This window comes from Salvia splendens, chromosome 5 (genome assembly GCF_004379255.2).
Source record: "Salvia splendens isolate huo1 chromosome 5, SspV2, whole genome shotgun sequence".
Lineage (NCBI taxonomy): Eukaryota > Viridiplantae > Streptophyta > Magnoliopsida > Lamiales > Lamiaceae > Salvia > Salvia splendens.
Genome location: NC_056036.1, coordinates 9,791,519 through 9,810,962, shown reverse-complemented (window position 1 = coordinate 9,810,962; position 19,444 = coordinate 9,791,519). Strand labels below are relative to the sequence as shown.

Sequence of the window (19,444 nt, the reverse complement as noted above, 5' to 3'; positions counted from 1 at the left end):
CAGCTTTTGGCCCAACTCAATATGGCCGATAGGTCCACTATGACCCCCTCGCAACTTCGATCGCACGAGGCCATGATATTGGGCCTCCAAAGACAATTGGGGGTAGTGCCGCCGGATGAGTAGTCGTCCACGGGGGTATTTTTAGCTTTTAATTATGTAATTTTTAATTTTTAGGAGTTTAATTGTGTAATTTTTAATTTTTAGGATTTTAATTATGTCTTCTTTATTTTATTTGTAATTTGTAATATTTAGTGTGGTTTTTTAATGAATTTTAATCTTATGGAAATGTTTTTGTTTAATTGAATTTTAAATTGAATTGTGGTCGTCCTTGCGGAAGAGCACTGTTGTGGGTGTTGTGCTCTTGCCTAAGAGCAGGCAGGAATAGTGGTGACGGGCCCACAACCGTGCTCGCTGGCAAGAGCACGGTTGTGGATGCTCTAACACTCACAATTCAAGAATGTTTTACTCATGGTACTTTTAGGGGTGATAAGTGCTCTTATGATCTAGCTAACGGGTTATTAATTAGAGCCTATCATATTACACCTTATGTCCTATAAAAATATGGGTAATGGGTATGGCACGAGAATTAACACAAAATTGGTAAAGTAAGAGAGATGAGAATAATGGTGTAGTAAAGTAAGAGAAAAGAGGAGAATAGTAGTTAAAGTAATGTTAATGGGTAGTGGGATCTAAATTGATACTCCCTCCGTCCCCTAATAGGAGTCGCTCTTTGACCGGGCACGAGTTTTAAGAAATGTAGAGAAAAAGTTGGTTGAAAAAGTTAGTGGGATGTGGGACACACATTTTTATATTGGTTTTATAATAAAATGTGAGTGGAGTGAGTTAGTGGAATGTGGGGTCTACTACCATTTATGGTAAAAATGAAGAGTGACTCTTAATGGGGGACGGCCCAAAATGGAAATTAGCGACTCTTATTCGGGGACGGAGGGAGTATGACTTTCCAAAAATGGGATGCATACATTTTTGTGGGATGGACGAAAATGGAAAGTGCATATAATTTTATGAGACAGATGGAGTATAATATAATCAAATTTTTTACATGAAATGTTGTCGGTTTGATCCATCTTGAAATTAATACTTTCCATAAAACTATGAAAGAATTAGCAGTGCAATGCAATGCAATGAATTAGCAGTTCAAATTCAGTTTTATGGGACCATTTCCTTTGTTCTTTAATGACAATGGACCATTTTAATATAGTCGAAAAAGACACATTTGTTAGATAGTAGCACAAACTTGTTTATAAAAATCTTTATTGAAGACAAACTGTACATGTAGCTGGTTATGATGCCTCTTCCTGATCTGGTTAAAAACGTGAGATCAATAAAAATCTCGACCCTTTTGTCTCTCAGTTCAAAATTCGAATTTTGACTTTTCTATAAGCCGTCGGCGAAAAACCGTCGGTCCGCACCGTGGTTCATCGGTGAAGTAGTCTTCGAACAGACGTTGATGAGCTAGGCCATGTTCTCGGCGGACGGATGCCCGGTGGCGGATGGGCCTCGGGACCTGCTCTTCAGCCTGCTCTTGCTCTTGTATTGCACGAATACCTGTGAGAATCTGGTCCCCTAAAGCAAACATTATGCGTTCCATAGCCCGATTTGGATCCTCAGCGGGAAACATTTTGAAAGAGTGATCAGTGAAAAAGAGATATTTGATTGAGAGATGTCGTGTGAGAGTTGTGTAAGAAATTAGTGAAAATGAGGTGTATTTATAGATAGAAAATTAAAATTAAAAATTAAAAATAAAAAATAAAAATGAAAAACGCGTCGCTCGTCCTCGTCCAGCATCGTCCGTGTCCCTGCAATGAGCGGACGACGCGTCGGGCGGTTTCACTCGTCCGGACGAGGACGAAAATCGCGGATCGGGCAGACCTTCTTCAAACCACTGTGGATGCTCTAACCACTTCATATGATCCCAAACCTTCGATTATCACACGATACCTCAAAAGAAGTCTCTCTCTGCATCGATCCTGCACCCATCAATATTTTGCATCCTAAGATATTTCCATTTGATCAACGATTCAGTAATATAATTTCAATCGTCTTTGGCTCGGTTTCTAGAGAAGCATGAGGAGCAGCAGCTACGACTATGAAATAACACAAGTATTGGAAATATCTAGGAGGACGTGGTCTACAAATTTCACTTAATTATATAAATGGACACTATTTACATGTGATTATTGCACATCCACAACAACACTCAACTCCATAAAAATGGCGCTTCCTAATGCAGTAGTAGATTCCAGGCAAGAGCTTCTGGATGCTCAATCCCATGTTTGGAATCTCATATACAACTACATAAGCTCAATGTCCCTCAAATCCGCGATTCAATTAGGCATACCCGATGCCATCCACAAACACAATAAACCAATTACACTTCCTCAACTAGCCGACGCCCTCTCCATCAACAAAGCCAAATCCCCCGCCCTCTTTCGCCTGATGCGAATTCTAGTCCATTTCAACATCTTCAAACATGAGGAAGAGGCCTACTCGCTCACAAGGGCTTCGCGTCTCTTGTTGAGAGACGGGCCCTTGAGCTTCGCCCCTCTCGCACTTGTCGGGATTGATGCGATCATGGTGGATCCATTCCATCATATGGCCGAATGGTTTAAAGATGAATTCCCAACTCCGTTCTTCACCAGAAACGGAAAAACCATGTGGGAGTTTGGAGAGAATGATGAGGGTTGGAACAAAGTGTTTAATGATGGAATGTCTAGTGATTCACATATTGTGAACAGCATACTTGTTAATGAATGCAAGCATGTTTTTGAGGGTTTGAAGAGTGTGGTGGATGTTGCTGGGGGCACCGGGGTGGTGGCCAAGGCGGTAGCTGGGGCGTTTCCGGACATTAAATGCGTTGTGCTCGACCTTCCACAAGTGGTTGATGGGCTTAAGGGATCTGAGAATCTGAGGTTTGTGGGTGGTGACATGTTTGAGTTCATTCCTCCTGCTGATGCTGTTATACTCAAGGTGAGTATGAAAATTAATTGGTGTTGATTTAAATTTATTGTATGTGAATTTGAGGTGGTTTAATAATTATTTTTGCAGTGGATACTCCACAACTGGAGTGTAGAAGATTGTGTTAGGATATTGAAAAAATGCAAAGAAGTAATAGGTGGGATTGGGAATGGTGGGAAAGTGATAATTGTGGATATGGTTGTGGATTGTGAGAAACAAGAGCATAGTGCCTTTCAAACTCAGCTGCTTTTTGATGTGTTGATGATGACTGTGTTGGCCGGAAAAGAGAGAACTGAGAAAGAGTGGGCTCACCTCTTTTCTTCAGCTGGCTTCCAAAATTATAAAATCACTCCTATCTTAGGATTGAGGTCTGTAATTGAAGTATTTCCATGATTATCTAATAATGTTGGTGTATGTTTCGATACTAGCTAATTCTTCAATTTGTAGTAGTATATCATAATTTATCTTTTTATTTTGTAGTATGCTTTAACAGAGCCAAGCCAGCAATGCATTGAGACCTGAATTGTCACTTCAACTAAATAGATCAAGCAATATCTATTTATAAGAAAACTACATAATTTCTAAGCGTTAAAATATCAAGGTTTCTTATCTATTTATAAGTTTGTGGTTTTCTCCAAAACCACCTCTAAAATTGTCTAATGTACAAAAGCTTTTGGAGAGAATAGCTTACACATACTTATATTTATACTCCACATAATTGGAGAATTAGTCAAAATTGATTCTTGATAATCCCAAATTCTACTCAATTCCAACTACTGTATTTATACAGGATGAACGTCAGAACACCAATGCGGTTGGATACAGCAAGATTATTTTAAAGATAACTTAATCAATCAGTTTGAGAAAAAAGAGAAGCAAATTCCCATTTAATATAACGCGAGAAAAAGGTACAAGAGTGAAAGATGAGATTTGGACACAACAATTTTAAGGTTCATTGAAATAAAATCACACTTCAAAATTAGAGTACAAGAATGGGGTTCACTTCCGAATACATGTCTAAATTCAAACCTAGAGCACTCAAATATATGTAAGTAAAGAATCTATAAGAGTCTCACAATACTATTATAATACGAATTCAAGGGGCAGAATGATAAAAACGAACACGAGGAAGTGACTACGAATGAATCTTTGCTCCACAGTGTCTACTAAATCCGGACAAATGTGGTGTGCACATCAACAACGAGTGGCAGCCTAGTAGTCCCAGGTCACCTGTGTGTAGATTTAAATCGTAATCTCGCTAGAGTAAAATATGGAACGACCATAAACTCCTTGGTATACTCAACCGGAACAGCAACCACCTTTCTTTACTGCTGAAACGTCATCCTTTGATCCAACATTGATGGTCTGCCCTTTGGATATAGGGGCTGGATCATCACCACTTTCTAGAGCTTTCCTGCTGACTACACCATGGATCTGTGTGAGCACTTCTGTGAAGGCACTTTCCACGTTTAGTGATTCCAGGGCAGAAGTTTCCATGAAGAATGTCTTCTCCTTTTCAGCAAAAGCTGTGGCATCCTCTGTGGAAACAGCGCGCAGGTGACGCAAGTCGGCCTTGTTCCCCACCAGCATTATCACGATATTTGAGTCTGTGTGATCCCTCAGCTCCTTCAACCATCTCTCTACATTTTCAAATGTAACATGGCGTGTTACATCATAGACCAACAAGGCACCAACAGCTCCACGGTAGTAAGCACTTGTGATTGCACGATATCTGGATCGAAGGATCACGAAGGGTAAGGATTTATAGAGAAGCCTATCACAAGTGGCATTATAGGGAAAGATAACTTGATACAGATGAGTGATAAATATGAGTACGAGAAAGTTCTGATTATAAACATTAATCTCAAAGAAGAGTTTCATTTCATTAGTTGAACTGAGAAAACATAGGAACGAAGGAATTCTGAAGAGACCTGAATATCAAAACTGACATCATCAGATAAAATAGAATCACCATATCAAGACCAATCACCTAACCCAAGAAACATTGACATATAGGCAGTCATCAGATAAAATTAACTCCACAAATGTGTGCAATTTGAGGGCAAAAATTCCATAAATGTATGCTTCTCTTGATGCCTAAAAGCAAAAGTACTCAATGACTTATATAGCGATTCATAATTATAATTCATAATTATATGAAAACATACAAAAGACACAACGGGGTGGCCTTTAAAATATATGTTTACTGATTACCTTACGATTACCAAACTAGGATAAATACTAAGCCTTGGATCCTAAAAGTCCAAGCACCAATGATCTCTAGACTCTAATGTGAAGTTGCTCAAATTCTATTCTAGTAGAAAACGAAACACAAGTCCAGATCGCTTGCCAGGATGTGGAGAAGTTAATTCCATATACAAGTTAAAGACACATTCTTCAAAACCCCTCATCTTTCCTGTCTTCACCACTCTACCGAGACTCAGCCTTTAAAATTTAAGTTTATTCAATAAAAAAAGACATTTACACCGTGTCGCAGTCTTTAAAATTTACTTCATTCAATTAAAAAAAGGCAGCTACACGTAGTTCCTTCAGATTACCAAACTAGGATAAATTCTAAGCCTTGGATCCTAAATCCCAGGCACCAATGATCTCAATGCGAAGTTGCTAATATTCTACTTAAGTAGAAAACGAAACACTAGTCCAGATCGCTGGCTAGGAAGTGGAGACGTTTGATTCCATATAAGAGTTAAAGATATATTCTTCAAAACCCCTCTTCTTTCTCAGTCTTCACCACTCTACCACCCAGTTAATTCTACTAAGATCACATTACATTTCCATTTTAAGTAATATCTTGAAGACAAAATATTCAAGTACACTAATTTAGCATACCTAACACAAAAATCCATAAGTAAATCAATGAGAATTCGATCAATATCGTGTTCCGATTAATTTAAGGAGTCCAAAATTTGTAGATCAGCTTAATCTCATAAAGAAATCTCGTTTCTTCAATAAAATGCACCGTTGATACACAATGCAGAGAAATCTAAGCTCAAAAAGTGTCAGATCTAAGCATATCATGCTATTCCCAAAAGCAATGGATCTCAGGGGAAAATAAAAATCACTAGTACAAACTTCGCATTCACATCACCGGGAAACGAAAAAATCGAAAACAAAAGGAATGATCAGCAAAAGCAGAAGATGAGATCTCGAATTTACGAGCACCAAAAAGGCAAAGCAGAATGAGCACAATTAAAGAGCAATGACGTACCGTTCTTGGCCAGCGGTGTCCCAAATCTGAGCCTTGATAACCTTCTCGTCGACGTGGATGCTCCGAGTGGCGAACTCGACTCCGATCGTGGACTTGGACTCCAAGCTGAACTCGTTGCGAGTGAATCTGGAGAGCAGGTTGGATTTGCCGACGCCAGAATCGCCGATGAGCACCACCTTGAACAAGTAATCGTAGTCGTCTTCTGCTCGGTAGGCGCCCATGAATGCTTGTAATGTATACGCAGGAGAAGGGTTTTAGAGATAGAGAGAGACAGAGAAGAGAGAAGAGAGAAGAGAGAAGAGGAGAGAAGAGGAGAGAAGAGGAGAGAAAACGCCGACAGAAGAGGGAGATCTATTCACACTGTTTATAGCTGCTTTTATTGTTTTTTCTTATTTTTTCTTTTTTCCTTTTTCTCTTTTCTTATTTATGACTCATTTATCAATTTTTTTTTATTAGTCTTTTTCGCTTTCCTTTTTTGAGTGAGGTGGATGTTTCATAGTACTTTATTTCTTTTGTGTAAATTTAGATTCTATGTATATGAAAATATTTGGCTGATTTTGTTTTGAATGAAAATTTGGCGAAATTTTTTACTCTGTATATATGAAGATTAAAAAAAAAGTTGAAATGTAAAAGAAAATGAAATACTTAACTAACAATTTCTTCTTTTTTTTAAGTTGACTTTTCGATAAAATAATTTTGCTGCTAACAAATCGTCATATCTACGTTTTTACTATACACATTTCTAGAACAGAGACGGCATATTTTATTACTATGCGATTTTTAAATAAATTACTGAAAACGTATCGTTGCATTGAGAACAAGAAAATCAAATTATAATATGTAGTGGAGTAACATTTATTGCTAATAAATTTTCGAGGAATCTCAACTTACTCGACAATAGTTATAAAAAAAAGGAATAATTTTCCCTGCTTTGATCAGGTTCGTAATTATGTAAAAAGAAGTTACTTTAATTGGAAAAGTTAACTATATCCAATTTTCAAAGAGTTACTATAATTCTTCGAAAACAATTCAAAATTATGCCAGTCTTATAAATATAAACGTGTCGGCTATGTATACTTATTAAACTAAGAATCGTCAAGCTGTAAATCAAGCCACTCATTTTAATATAAGTGGAGTGTATTTTAATCTCTGGTGAAAATTCAATTCTGATAGTCAATGCAGCTCAAGAATCCTAAAAACTCAGTGTGTATCAAATTGTAAAACTCTCAACAGTGTATAAAAAAACTAGGATGTTGGAGTTCTGTATATATCTTATTGCATTGCATATAAACTCCATCAAATATATGATACATCTTTACCTCAACTGCGGCTATGGTGAAACCAGGAGAGGAGTGTAGAATAATTATTCTAACTCACAAAAATGGGTAGAAAATCAATCCTTCGGCCTTTTACTCATTGTTTTTCGCTTGTTAACGTCCAGGTATCTCTTCCTTAACCGAATAGCATTTGGTGTAACCTGCATAGCCAATACGAAATTTGCACAAGATCCGATTATGCTAAGAAAAACATGATATAAAGGTGAAAGCTGTGCACCAAATGAGTTCTGAGTACAAGAAATGGGTATACCTCGATGAGCTCGTCAGATGCAACATACCCTATTGCTTCTTCGAGAGACATCTGCAAGAAAAGTGCAGCTTGTTATTTCTCTTTTAAAAGCATAGATGCGACTCTTGGATAGAGTTAGGTAACTTCCTAAACTTCGATTGTAATTTCTAGCATTTTCAAACATATTTTTGTGGATTGCAGAAACTCATTGCCTTTGGTTAACAAAGGGGTTTTTTATGTTTCCATTTTCATATAACATCCAGATAGCCACTTTCGCACAAGAACAAAGCCAAAAATTAATAGTTATGATGATAAATGAAAAGAATTAGAGTGCATACAAGGCGAGGAGGGGTTAGTTTCACATTCTCGTCTTTAGATGCAGCACGGATATTTGTTAGCTCCTTACTTCGCACTGGATTAACCTGTGAGAAGAAATACTTGATGTTAATCAACTGAAAACCACCAGTAACAGTTTTAGATTAAATTAATTAGAAAAAAATTACATCAAGATCAGTATCCCGTGAATGTTCACCAATAATCATGCCATCATAAGCCTGCAAGTATATGAAACAAGGCTCAAATTCTGGCCCCAATAATACCGGGTAACTAAAATTGTCATCTTATATTCATTTGCACATTTGTCGGCCAAATGACTTTAGAAAGTAGATATAAATAACAAAAACCTCCATTCCGGGTTTGACAAAAAGTATTCCACGTGGTTCTAAACTCATCAAAGCATAAGCTGTGATGGTCCCATATCCCATTGAAACCTGTTACATCAACTATAGTTGATTAAATCAGGTGCATAAACAGAGTGAGTGAAATACAAACATAACGATCAAATTATCTGATAAGAAAGTCATGTGGGTGAAAATGTAAAACAAATTTGACGCACAATGTAAATAAAATGGTTGGCAGCAAAACCTAAAGAAGCTAATAAGATACTCTTTTTGGAAACAGAATAAACAGCGGGACTAGCAAATCGCTAAAGGTGATATGATAACATACCAATACTCCTTTTCTGACGTTTCCGAGAGGACCGCGATATTTCTCATAGGCTGCAAGATGACATATACACAAAAGGAAAAAATTAATGAAGGAAATATATACAAATTTACTCCAGTAAGAAGTAAAAGAAATCAAACAGATATACTATGGAAGCAAGTAGATGGCAGAAAACTAATGCCCTTCTTGGTATGATATGCAATGGAATGGAATGAATGTAGGAATGAAATGACAATTTCTATGCATTTTCATTCCATTCCATCATACCAAGAAGGGTGTAAGTTTCCTTGTAAAACATATAACTTGTAAATATTAAGTCCACAAAAAAAAACAAAATGTTGAAGATTAAATAACATTTTTATGATCATCATGAAATAATAGAAACCAATCAGCAATATAGAGCACAAAAATAATCAAGACTGAGTTGAGTGGTAAAAGTTGATCAGAGGGCGTACACAAGAATGCGCGGTGCATGAATCCAGTGCCACGTGTATCGCTGTTGAAGACACTTCTATAACCAACTAAGCCCCTGTGTATAGAAATTATTTACGGAAAAAAAGTCCAATGAAATCAAAATTCTCAAGTCCAATGAAATCAAAATTCTTCCTTAGTCACATTAATTCAAACAGAAATGGAAGAAACTCAAAGAACCAATAAATAATACTACAAACTAGAATATAAAATTAGTAGAACATGGGAAGTGTTACCTAAAAAATAACAAGAAAAACCAGGACATGGTGTAAAAATATATAGGAAAAACATACCGAGACAGAGAGGAGATATGATACGAAAAAAATTATGTACCTAGAAGGACAAGTCAGACAAACTCTAGTCCTACCAACACTGCCAGGGACTGGACCCATGTCTGTAATCTCTCCTCGCCTGTGAGAAAGAGCTTCCATGACTAAACCTACATGCTCTTCATTCACCTGGAATGAGCAATTACAAAACTTAATTACTGCAATTCCTGAGAGGTTGGAGAAGCACAAAAATTTGTTCCATCATAATCACCTCTACAGTCACTTCTTCAATTGGCTCCAGTTTTTGCCCTTTCTCAATTTTATACCTAATAATATAGAAAATTTCTCAAAGGCTATAAAAGTAAAATTTCTCAAAGGCTATAAAGCTTTCGTAGCTTTCGTGCATGAGCATTAATTTGGTTTTTATATAATAGATACATAAAAAGTGGTTAAATATCAAAATATGGTGAGTAACCAGATGGTGTAGAGGAATTAATACAAATGAAAAACTCACATGACTTTGGGAGGTGATACAGACAACTCAAATTTTTCACGCCGCATGTTCTCAATCAAGATACCTGTTTGATAATTGTTAGATTCAAGGTCAGCATAAGAAACTAAAAGTTGATGTAAAGATGATACGAACTGCAATAAGCCCGGACAAGCAGTTCGTAATGCACTAATGCTAAAGCTAAACAAGCAATCGAACGCGAAAAATACACTTAAGACATCTGATAAAAAAAACTTACCCAACTGAAGTTCTCCCCTCCCTTGAACTTCATAAGAGTCTGACAAACCAGGAAGCACATTTAGTGCAAGATTCCTCTCAGATTCAGCCATCAGACGGTCACCAATTTGCTTTCCGGTCAACTATAAATTTCACGTGCAACAGAATTACATCATCAAGGAAACTGGTAATGATTTGAGGTGGATTATAAAGACTAGAAAATTCTATAAGGACATCATACCAAAAACAAGGACATTCAAAATTTTCGAGCAACCAAATAGAATAATAAATGCAAACGTGTATACAGCACAGAGAGTAGAGGGACAAGAAAGTCTTACAAAAGTTCCATCTCGACCAGCCAGTGGTGAATCATTCACGCCAAAAGTCATGGAAATAGTTGGGGGGTCAAGATCAACAGTAGGTAGAGCAGTCATGACCTACAAAAACCTAGAGATGTCACTGACAAACTCTACATATCGGCAATGGCGATGCGCATCATGAATGTGAGAGAATCCAAACAATAAATTTCAAGTGACCCGTTATTTACTCAATAAGCCCATGCTTGTCTATTAGATGATAAAAGAAAATAACAATATATGTTACTGAATTCAATTTCATGCAGAACTAGTATATCAAGTAGATGGCAAAAGCATAAAAATTTCATGTACCCCAACATTTGCTATTGTGTGCCCAATCACTGGACTGGTTAACCCAGCCATTGACACTATATCACCAGCACCGGCACTATCAACTGAAACAATACTGGTTCCCTTTTTTTTCATCAGCTTCACAACCTACAGGAAAAATTTCAGAAAACATTGTCAAATTAACATGGAATCTAGTGGAAAATAGCAAGCAACTCTTCCTATCTTTGATTGCAAGACAAGAACATAAACATATAGGAAACAGTATAGACAGACTGAAATCTCTTAACTGATGATCATTTAGCATATTTACAAAAAAATAGTATGTTGATCCTATTTCAATAGGCCTTAAGGTCCAGGCACGGATTCTAAGAAACAAATAGTTTTATTATGAAATAGGAAAAAGAAGGTAAGTTTTGTTAGGTTGTATTTATCCAAAAAAAATGGAGAGAGGATTCATTATAATTAATAAAGTAAGAAAGAGAGATAAAGCAAGTGGGCCCAATGGCGTACGGTGTTAAAATGAGTTGTGCGGAGTGTTTATTATGCATTAAATTTCCATTTTAGGTAGTGGTTTATTGAAATAGGAGCATAGAATTCCCAAATAAGGTCAGAATTGGCCTATTGAAATGGGACAGGGAGTACATCACATAAGATGGCATGAAAATGTGCCCAGAAAGGACTTCATAGGCACACAGGCAGGGCAAAAAGAAAGAAAAGTAAGACACATTGTTATGCAAAGGGACAAACCTTCCCTTCTTCAGTTTTGGCAGTCCCAGAATCTGTAGCATGAATTCCATGCACTCTATCACCAACTTGGAGGATTCCAGAATAAATACGACCAGTTAGAATTCGGCCAACATAATTATCTTTTTCCATCATAGAGACCTGAAAAGAGCTGTCAACCAACTTTCTCAAGGTTTCTCTGCTAAGGTGCTTATATATGGTAAAAAATACTCTGCAGTATCTTAACACCATCAACAAACGATAAGGAAATGTAGAGGAAAACATGGGAGATACATAGCTAAGAATGCTAGAAACCTAACTCATCCTTCTTTATACATGGAATACATGAAAGTCTATGCATGTGACTATGCATGTGAATCCTACATTCTACAAAGCATGCAAAAGACATGAAGTAAACTTGCAATATCTCAGCACTGACCAGCATCTGAAAAGGTGCATCAAGTGTAGCAGTTGGCGGACGAACGTGACTTATGATTGCATTAAGCAAGTCGGACATATTCCTAGCATCCTCAGGGGGATTCTTTGTATAAGTGGATGAGGCCCATCCTTCCTTTGCAGAAGCATACAGAACAGGAAATTCTAATTGCTCCTCTGAGGGAAAGGTATCCAGTAAATAAGAACAATTAATATATGCATATCTGAAGTATAGTCAAGATTCAACGACTAGCCTCAACCAAATGAGACTGTTATTACACAAGTATGCACCTGTGGCACCAAGATTGTCAAAAAGATCGAACACCAGGCTCTCGACCTCACTACATCTTTCTTCAGTAACTACACATACAACGTAACATTTGTACATGTAAATCGAGAAGCATATGATATTTAATCAATCATCACTATTATTTGAAATTGTACCTGAAGGTCGGTCTACTTTGTTCAGAAGAAGCAGAGGCCGTATACCATATTTCAAGGCCTTTGCAAGGACAAACTTTGTCTGTGCCAAGGGACCTTCGCCAGCATCAACGACTAAAACTGCTCCCTCAACCATGCCCATGACCCGCTCAACCTTTCAAAAGAAAAGATAGAGCGTTCAATGCTAAAAAATACATCAAAAAGCTGCAGCTTGAGTCTTGAGCATTAGCAATTTCAGAAGTTTAGACATAAGTTGCAATCTGCTAATAGCACAATTCCATGGGTCTAGCAAGAGAATTAACAATTGATACTAGGAAGCTAAACCTCCATTGCTGAGAACTAGAAACATAAATTGATCCAACAAACAATTTGGTGAGTGAAAGATCTGAGAAACAATTAATTATTTATCAGGGCATCAGTTCCACTAGGGTTTTCCCAGAAATGACAGTTTAAATCAAACATTAAAGATCTCATGCTGACAACACAAAATTGATAATTTAGTGCATTCTACATTGGTTCAGCATGACTCTCAATACCTTACATTCCATGTTTCCAAAAGAAACAAGCCTGAAGCCCATAACAGCTGCTTCTTTAAAAATAATGCTTTTTTGAAAAAAAAGGGGGGGGGGGGGGGGGAAGCAATGAAACATAATCACAGATTCATTACTTGAGAAGGGTTTCAAACTGGGGCTCAATGCAAGGCCTTATTGATCTATAGTGACAAGCTATCCACATATTTCTTTAAAAAATTGACTTACTTCACCTCCAAAATCTGCATGTCCAGGTGTGTCAACCATGTTCAGCTCATTCTCTTTCCACGAAATAGATGTTACCTGCAAATTATGATTGAGAATACACAAAAATCAATTACTAAAGCATTTCGAGATATACCACCAGAACTTTCTCATTTCATGTTATGAATGTGGCCCACCCACTATTAAAAAGCATATCAACTGCTAGACAAATCTAATTACAGTAATTGCATCTTAGGAAGCTATTGAATATCGAAATCATAACAGAAAAAAAAGGTCACTTCTTTCTTTTTTGCCCATTTCAATCTTTCCAGCCCTCCTTTTGACCAACTGGATTATAATCCACTGTCACAGACTCACAGTAGTTCATCCACGATATAGTCATGTACCATTGGCTCAGAAGTAATACCTCAGACATAGTTTCATCAATCTACTACCAACCATATAGTAGCAGCCGTAAGTCCGGCCTTTTCTTCATCACAGCCAATGTAAATATCATTTTATGTAGATCAAAAAAGCAAACAGACACATGGGCCACATTCAAAAACAACATCTAAATCATATTTCAAGACTTATTTACCTACATCACTCGAACTTTTTTCAACATCAACTTGCTAAAGCATCGATTCATGCTTGCTTAGCCTACCAAAATCGACACCTCATATTTCAACGGTTCAACCAAATTACTAATACCTAATCCAGAATCAACAAAAAAAATCTAGAAAACAGTAAGGACCTTGGAGGAGATAGTTATTCCACGCTCGCGCTCGAGGCTAATAGAATCAAGAGCTCGCTCGTGCGGGATATCGGCGCCGCACTGGCGGAGGAGCCGATCCATGAGCGTGGTCTTCCCGTGGTCGACGTGAGCTATTACGGCGACATTGCGGAGGCGGCTGGGGTCAACAACGGTTGCTGGATCGTTGGCGGTCGACGGCGATGTGGAAGCGGCGGTGGACGAGGAGAATGGCCTTGCGAGGCCCGAAGCGAGTGAGAACACATAGGGCTTCCGATAATTGGCAGACGCGGAGGAGGAAGAGAGTGATTTTCTGGCGGCGGCAGAGCACAGAGAGCGGAGCAGAGGACCCACCATTTCTAACGGAGGTGAAACTTCAGCTGAGGTGAACGACTGAACTCTATTTGTAGGGTTTAAGACATTTTTTCCCAAATTAGGAATTTTTTTTTCGATTCAAGGTTTTAGAGGTTTTTGTCTTTAGAGCATTAGCAATGGTGCGGATGTCCCGGCGTACATCTCCGCAGACATCCCAAAAACACCTTCTGCCACGTCATACGGACATCCCACTGCGGATGTCATGTTATACGGACATTCTATTGCACAGTGGTGGACATCCCCAATGACATCCCGACGGACTTCTCACAATAAAAATTCACAAATTAAACAATTTACGGAATTAAAATTTCGACACAAATACGGGAAAATGAAACCACTTTATTTTAACAAAAAAAATACTTAATTAAAAAACATACATAATTATTAAAAAAATTACATTGTTAAAAAAAACAGTCTTCTTACTCCTCGGATTCCCCGCCGCCAGTCCCCTCGTCGTCCCCGCCGTCACCCCCCCTCGTCGTCACTCTCCGACATGTCTCCGAACCCCAAATCGCCCCGCATACCGCCGACGGGAAAATAAGGCGCTTGTGACTCGCTCGTGGCGGGGGAATGAAATGAAGTTCAACGATACGTATTTATAGAATTATTAAAAAAAATTAAGTTAATGCAATAATAGGGGCGTCCGCGCGGACGTCCGTGGGAGTCAACGCAATGGCGGACGTTCGCACGGACGTCGCGACGGATATCCGCGGAACTCCGGTGTCCGCAGCGGATGTCCGTATCCGTGCCTCCCTTGCACAATGGCGAACGTCCCGCGCGGACTTCCGGCACGCCGGTCGGAATTCTGCCGGGACGGGCGCCATTGCTAATGCTCTTATCTATGCTTTTGCATAAAATTGGTGATAAAGGTCATTTGTGGTCCTAATCATATGACGATTATCTGATTTTAGTCCAAAACATTATCTTTTAAATTATTACATCCTAAACAAATGAAAACGGTCCGGATTTAGTCCATTTTGGATGGAGCCGTCAAATTTTTAACAGTCAACGACAATTAAGTGAATGTTGACTGTATTAACAACTTTTAATTTGAATATGTATGACCACAAATGGCCTTTAGTCTTTTGAGTAAAAGTCAAAACTGGTCCTGAACATATACTCATTTTACAATTTTGGTCCAAAACATTATCTTTTGAATTTTTGGATCTCAAACATTTTAACTCGGATCACAATCGTCCAAAGTTAACTTTTTCGTAAAAATTTTAACAGTCAACGTTTTTAATCTCAATTTTGACCAAATTAAGCTGTTAAATATGATTACTAACTCCCCAATTATATCTTAATTATTTTAATAATTTTTTTTAATTACTTTAATAAGTTATTATTTAATAAGCGAAGCAGCGCCGCTCGCAAATCTACCTCTAAACCTTCTCTTAGGCCGCGGAAACACTCGCTCGCTCTGCTCTCCTTCTCCCACGAACCTTATATTTTCAAAATTTGTACGGATTGTGTGAGATTGGAGATGCAAAGAGTTTGAAGAAGCTAAATTGAAGTTAACGGATCTCTGCCAGTCGCGATTTGTTTATCTCCCGCTGTTACAGACGCGGGAAATGCATATTCTCCAGCCACGAAAATTGGCCTTTTATGGCACTTAAAAATGCCACCAAAGATTTGTTAACGTTACACTTTATGTATAGTGGCACATGAGGCAAATGTCAAGGCGGTAGATGTAATGATAGATCAAGTGTAAAGATAGGATTTGTATTATTGCACTCGAAAAGTGCCATGAAACGTCACGTGTAGAGTCACTGGAAAGTGCCACAATATGTTTTCTTAAACTACATAAACTTTTGGACGAAAATTTACAATATACCCCAGTAAATATTTATTATTACGATTTCCCTTGTATTATTTTTAATTTACGTTTTCCACCTACATTGATATTTATATAATTTATATTTTAATTCTTTGAATACTTATAATTTACATTTTGACTTTCAATTTACAAAATTCATTAAATTACTATTAATCATACGACAAAATTTAATACCCATCCAAATAAAATAGCAAATATTAATATCCAAAGTATCAAATGATCCTACACCAAAATATAATGTGTTTAAACAAAAACTAAACATAAGTATTGGTTATCTTTTACTTAAACTACACAAATATTACTAATAGTAAACATTATATAATGCTAATCACTGCATTTCCTCCTTCGATCTTCTCTTTTCAACGAAGGCCACCCCTCGCCGCTAGTGGAGACCCCCTCTTCAGCCAGAACTCCAAGCTCCTCCCGCCGTCGACATCTTAGCTGGAAGCTCTCAAATTACTAGTTAGGCCACATAGTCAGCCTAAGTCAGATCATCCTCAAAAACCTCTATCTTTAAATTCATATTCTTCATTTCAAGAGTACACAGAACTAAAACCCCAAACAATTAAAACAAAAAAAAACTCTAATTCCACCAAACATTGAACGATTGATACTATATGAAGAGGAAACACTTACAGCAAATGGATTAACTTCTTCTTCCTCAAATGGATTCTGATCCCAACGGTCTGCCATCTCCTTTTCGACTAATCCTTCAACTAAATCTGCTCACGAACACTAATTTGCAGATTCTGTACATCTAAATAGTGTGTACCCCACAATTCCTAGAATAATGCAATTATACTACCTCAATTTTTCATGACTTTTGTGCATATGCTCTATTATCATCTAGGAGCTTCTGCATATTTAAAAGAAGAACAAACATGAGCTTAATACTAATTGGAATTTTTGAGCCAACATTATATGGGAAGGGTGACTGCCTACGTATTTTGCACTAAACAAATTAGAAAAGGTCTAGTACAATCTTTTAGTACTTGTTTCCTGCAGCGAATATATTGGCAGCATGAAGAATCTATTAAGATAATCACCAAAGAAAAGTTCCAAATGCATCCATGCGTGTTTAAGAAAATGTTAACTAACTAGCAAACAAACATAAGTACTCAAAACCAAAATATGAAAATTACCAAGCAAGATAATTAAGAGCACGATAAATCTTTCATCATTACTGCAAATCTGCAATCTTCAATTGGACCCTTAATTCTTGTTCTTTGAACTTTTAATCATTTTACATAATGAAATCAAAGAGCAAATATTTTAATGTCTATGCATACATAATAAGTTTAGTTAAAATGAAACTGAATGGATAGTTTTGTAAGAAGGAAACAAAGAATGTATTTACTGATATGTACTTAAGTTATGTGCAGTTATTGCATTATAAACCTGTCACCCATCAAGGTGCAGGCAAAATCCACCCAATAGAGACATTAGCGAGTCAGTGGTGCACAAGGAAATACGTTAATGTATTCATGAGTTATCCGTGATAATTGGGCATACGTTTATCTTGCCGACTTTTGAGTTGTGTAGTTGACATGTTCGGTCATGTCCAAAAGATTCCATCATATGTTCATATGGTTGTATCAGTTCAATCAGTTCACTTCTACTTCCAAATGCATCCATGTGTGTTTAAAATTCACTTAATTATCGTCGCTTTAAAAATTTTACTGTTCCATCCAAAATGGACTAAATCCGGACCGTTTCTATTTGTTCAGGATGTAATAATTGAAAACATAATGTTTTTGACCAAAATCGTAAAATCGTCATATGTTTAAGACCACAAATGGCCTTTTGTGACGTCTCTGACCTGAATCATATACTATTTTAACCGAATCATATACTATTTTACATAATAACATACTATTTTAACCGAATCGTATACTATTTTACATAATAACATATTGTTATGATTATTAAATATTAAATTATCATTTATATAAAAAAAATAATAGATACGTATCAAAATGATGTTTTAATATATTATGCGAAAGTAATATAGTACTAGTTTTGTACATATATAAGTGTATCCGTGTCTAGAGAAAGTGTAAGCAACGTGTAATGTTTATTTTTATAGGAGTATATTATATGTACATGGGGTGCATTTGTATACAGTTTTTGAAAGTAATCAAACTTTAGGCTTTTAAAAGTATTATGTTTATTCTTTAAAATAGTAAGTTTTACAAATAGGATACTACATGTGTAAATAGGAAAAGAAATGCATGATTTTTGTGCATAGGTGGAATATTTTAAATGAGATGACTAATCAGCTAAGCCAACCTTATTTTCTACATAGGAGGAAAAATATATGCGCATCATTTTTTTTGTCCGTAGAAGCAGAGTTATGGAGTATTGAAAAAGTTCACGGAGAGTAAACACAAAAAAGAATAAAGATGGAGAGTTTTAGAGCAGGAGATTAAATTAGGAGTACCATTACCATTAAATCATCAGTATTAATCAGGTATGTATAAATCATGTTTTTAATTTTATATTTATTATGTGGTTGGTTTACTTAAATAGAATTAGAGTGAATAATTGGATTATATGGTGCGAACCTAATATGGCTATGTGTTACATTTGATAGTGATGGTGGAATATTGTGGTATGTATATTGGATTGGTACAATAGATGTGTTTTGTCGATTATATTGGAATATATTGTATTGGAATATATTGATGGAATATGATATGGATATTCAATAGATATATTTTACATATGGTATTGGGCTCATATAAATCATATTTTTTAGATTTATTTACTATAAGAATATAATATACTACAGAAATGTTGGTGTTGGTGTGACAAAATTGGTCGCTGACAATACCAATTAACAAATTACTTACTGTATTATTGATTCAGCTTGTATTTTACCTTAATCAAGTTTTTATAAATCAACTCTAGGTCAAAACTAGTTTAAAGCGTAGGCTATATGCATATGCATGCTTTGGGAGCATACACACAGGGCTCACATTACATTTTTACAATTGCATGATGCACTAGTTGTATATCTGCACGTGCTTGAGCACGCTCATTCATGTCCTAGTCACGAGCCGTGGGCGTGGTTTTTTAATTCGAACATTTATAAATACACTCAATTTTATTTTATTTTTTATTTTAGAAATTCATTATAAAAAAATTATTTTAATTATGTAATTTCATTGTTTTGATAAAATTTTAGTATTTTTTGATTATTTATAAATTAATTAAATTATAAATTATAATTAAATAAAAAATTTAAAAAATAGATAA

General features: G+C 36.5%; 3 protein-coding genes and 1 non-coding gene across 4 annotated transcripts; 1 reads left to right on the top strand and 3 right to left on the bottom strand.

Moving 5' to 3' along the window:
* Positions 1 to 2,185: 2,185 nt before the first annotated feature.
* Positions 2,186 to 3,448, top strand: LOC121802024 (8-hydroxyquercetin 8-O-methyltransferase-like). The gene is made up of 2 exons (XM_042201552.1): positions 2,186 to 2,988; positions 3,067 to 3,448. The coding sequence occupies exons 1-2, from the start codon at positions 2,233 to 2,235 to the stop codon at positions 3,367 to 3,369; spliced, it is 1,059 nt and encodes a 352-aa protein (XP_042057486.1). The 5' UTR covers positions 2,186 to 2,232; the 3' UTR covers positions 3,370 to 3,448.
* A 457-nt stretch (positions 3,449 to 3,905) lies between these two features.
* Positions 3,906 to 6,562, bottom strand: LOC121802184 (ras-related protein RABA1f-like). Its single transcript, XM_042201778.1, has 2 exons — positions 6,206 to 6,562; positions 3,906 to 4,708 (listed from the first exon to the last, which is right to left on the bottom strand). The coding sequence occupies exons 1-2, from the start codon at positions 6,424 to 6,426 to the stop codon at positions 4,276 to 4,278; spliced, it is 654 nt and encodes a 217-aa protein (XP_042057712.1). The 5' UTR covers positions 6,427 to 6,562; the 3' UTR covers positions 3,906 to 4,275.
* Positions 6,563 to 7,413: 851 nt separating this feature from the next.
* Positions 7,414 to 14,420, bottom strand: LOC121801839 (50S ribosomal subunit assembly factor BipA-like). Its single transcript, XM_042201270.1, has 19 exons — positions 13,978 to 14,420; positions 13,248 to 13,322; positions 12,493 to 12,643; positions 12,340 to 12,408; positions 12,053 to 12,225; positions 11,638 to 11,775; positions 10,912 to 11,037; positions 10,582 to 10,680; positions 10,266 to 10,386; positions 10,031 to 10,094; positions 9,788 to 9,842; positions 9,581 to 9,705; positions 9,232 to 9,305; positions 8,780 to 8,829; positions 8,455 to 8,541; positions 8,275 to 8,325; positions 8,110 to 8,193; positions 7,793 to 7,843; positions 7,414 to 7,682 (listed from the first exon to the last, which is right to left on the bottom strand). The coding sequence occupies exons 1-19, from the start codon at positions 14,329 to 14,331 to the stop codon at positions 7,599 to 7,601; spliced, it is 2,031 nt and encodes a 676-aa protein (XP_042057204.1). The 5' UTR covers positions 14,332 to 14,420; the 3' UTR covers positions 7,414 to 7,598.
* On the bottom strand, positions 13,633 to 13,727 carry LOC121806058. The gene has a single exon (XR_006051596.1). It is a non-coding gene; the product is annotated as a small nucleolar RNA snoR113 (small nucleolar RNA).
* Positions 14,421 to 19,444: the final 5,024 nt, after the last annotated feature.

Coding starts and splice junctions, on each gene's coding strand:
- LOC121802184 (XM_042201778.1), bottom strand. CDS start 6,426: ATGGGCGCCTACCGAGCAGAAGACGACTACGATTACTTGTTCAAGGTG. Junction 4,709..6,205: donor GACACCGCTGGCCAAGAACG/GTACGTCATTGC, acceptor CCTTCGATCCAG/ATATCGTGCAATCACAAGTG.
- LOC121802024 (XM_042201552.1), top strand. CDS start 2,233: ATGGCGCTTCCTAATGCAGTAGTAGATTCCAGGCAAGAGCTTCTGGAT. Junction 2,989..3,066: donor CTGATGCTGTTATACTCAAG/GTGAGTATGAAA, acceptor TTATTTTTGCAG/TGGATACTCCACAACTGGAG.
- LOC121801839 (XM_042201270.1), bottom strand. CDS start 14,331: ATGGTGGGTCCTCTGCTCCGCTCTCTGTGCTCTGCCGCCGCCAGAAAA. Junction 13,323..13,977: donor GAATAACTATCTCCTCCAAG/GTCCTTACTGTT, acceptor CATAATTTGCAG/GTAACATCTATTTCGTGGAA. Junction 9,843..10,030: donor GTATCACCTCCCAAAGTCAT/GTGAGTTTTTCA, acceptor CTATATTATTAG/GTATAAAATTGAGAAAGGGC.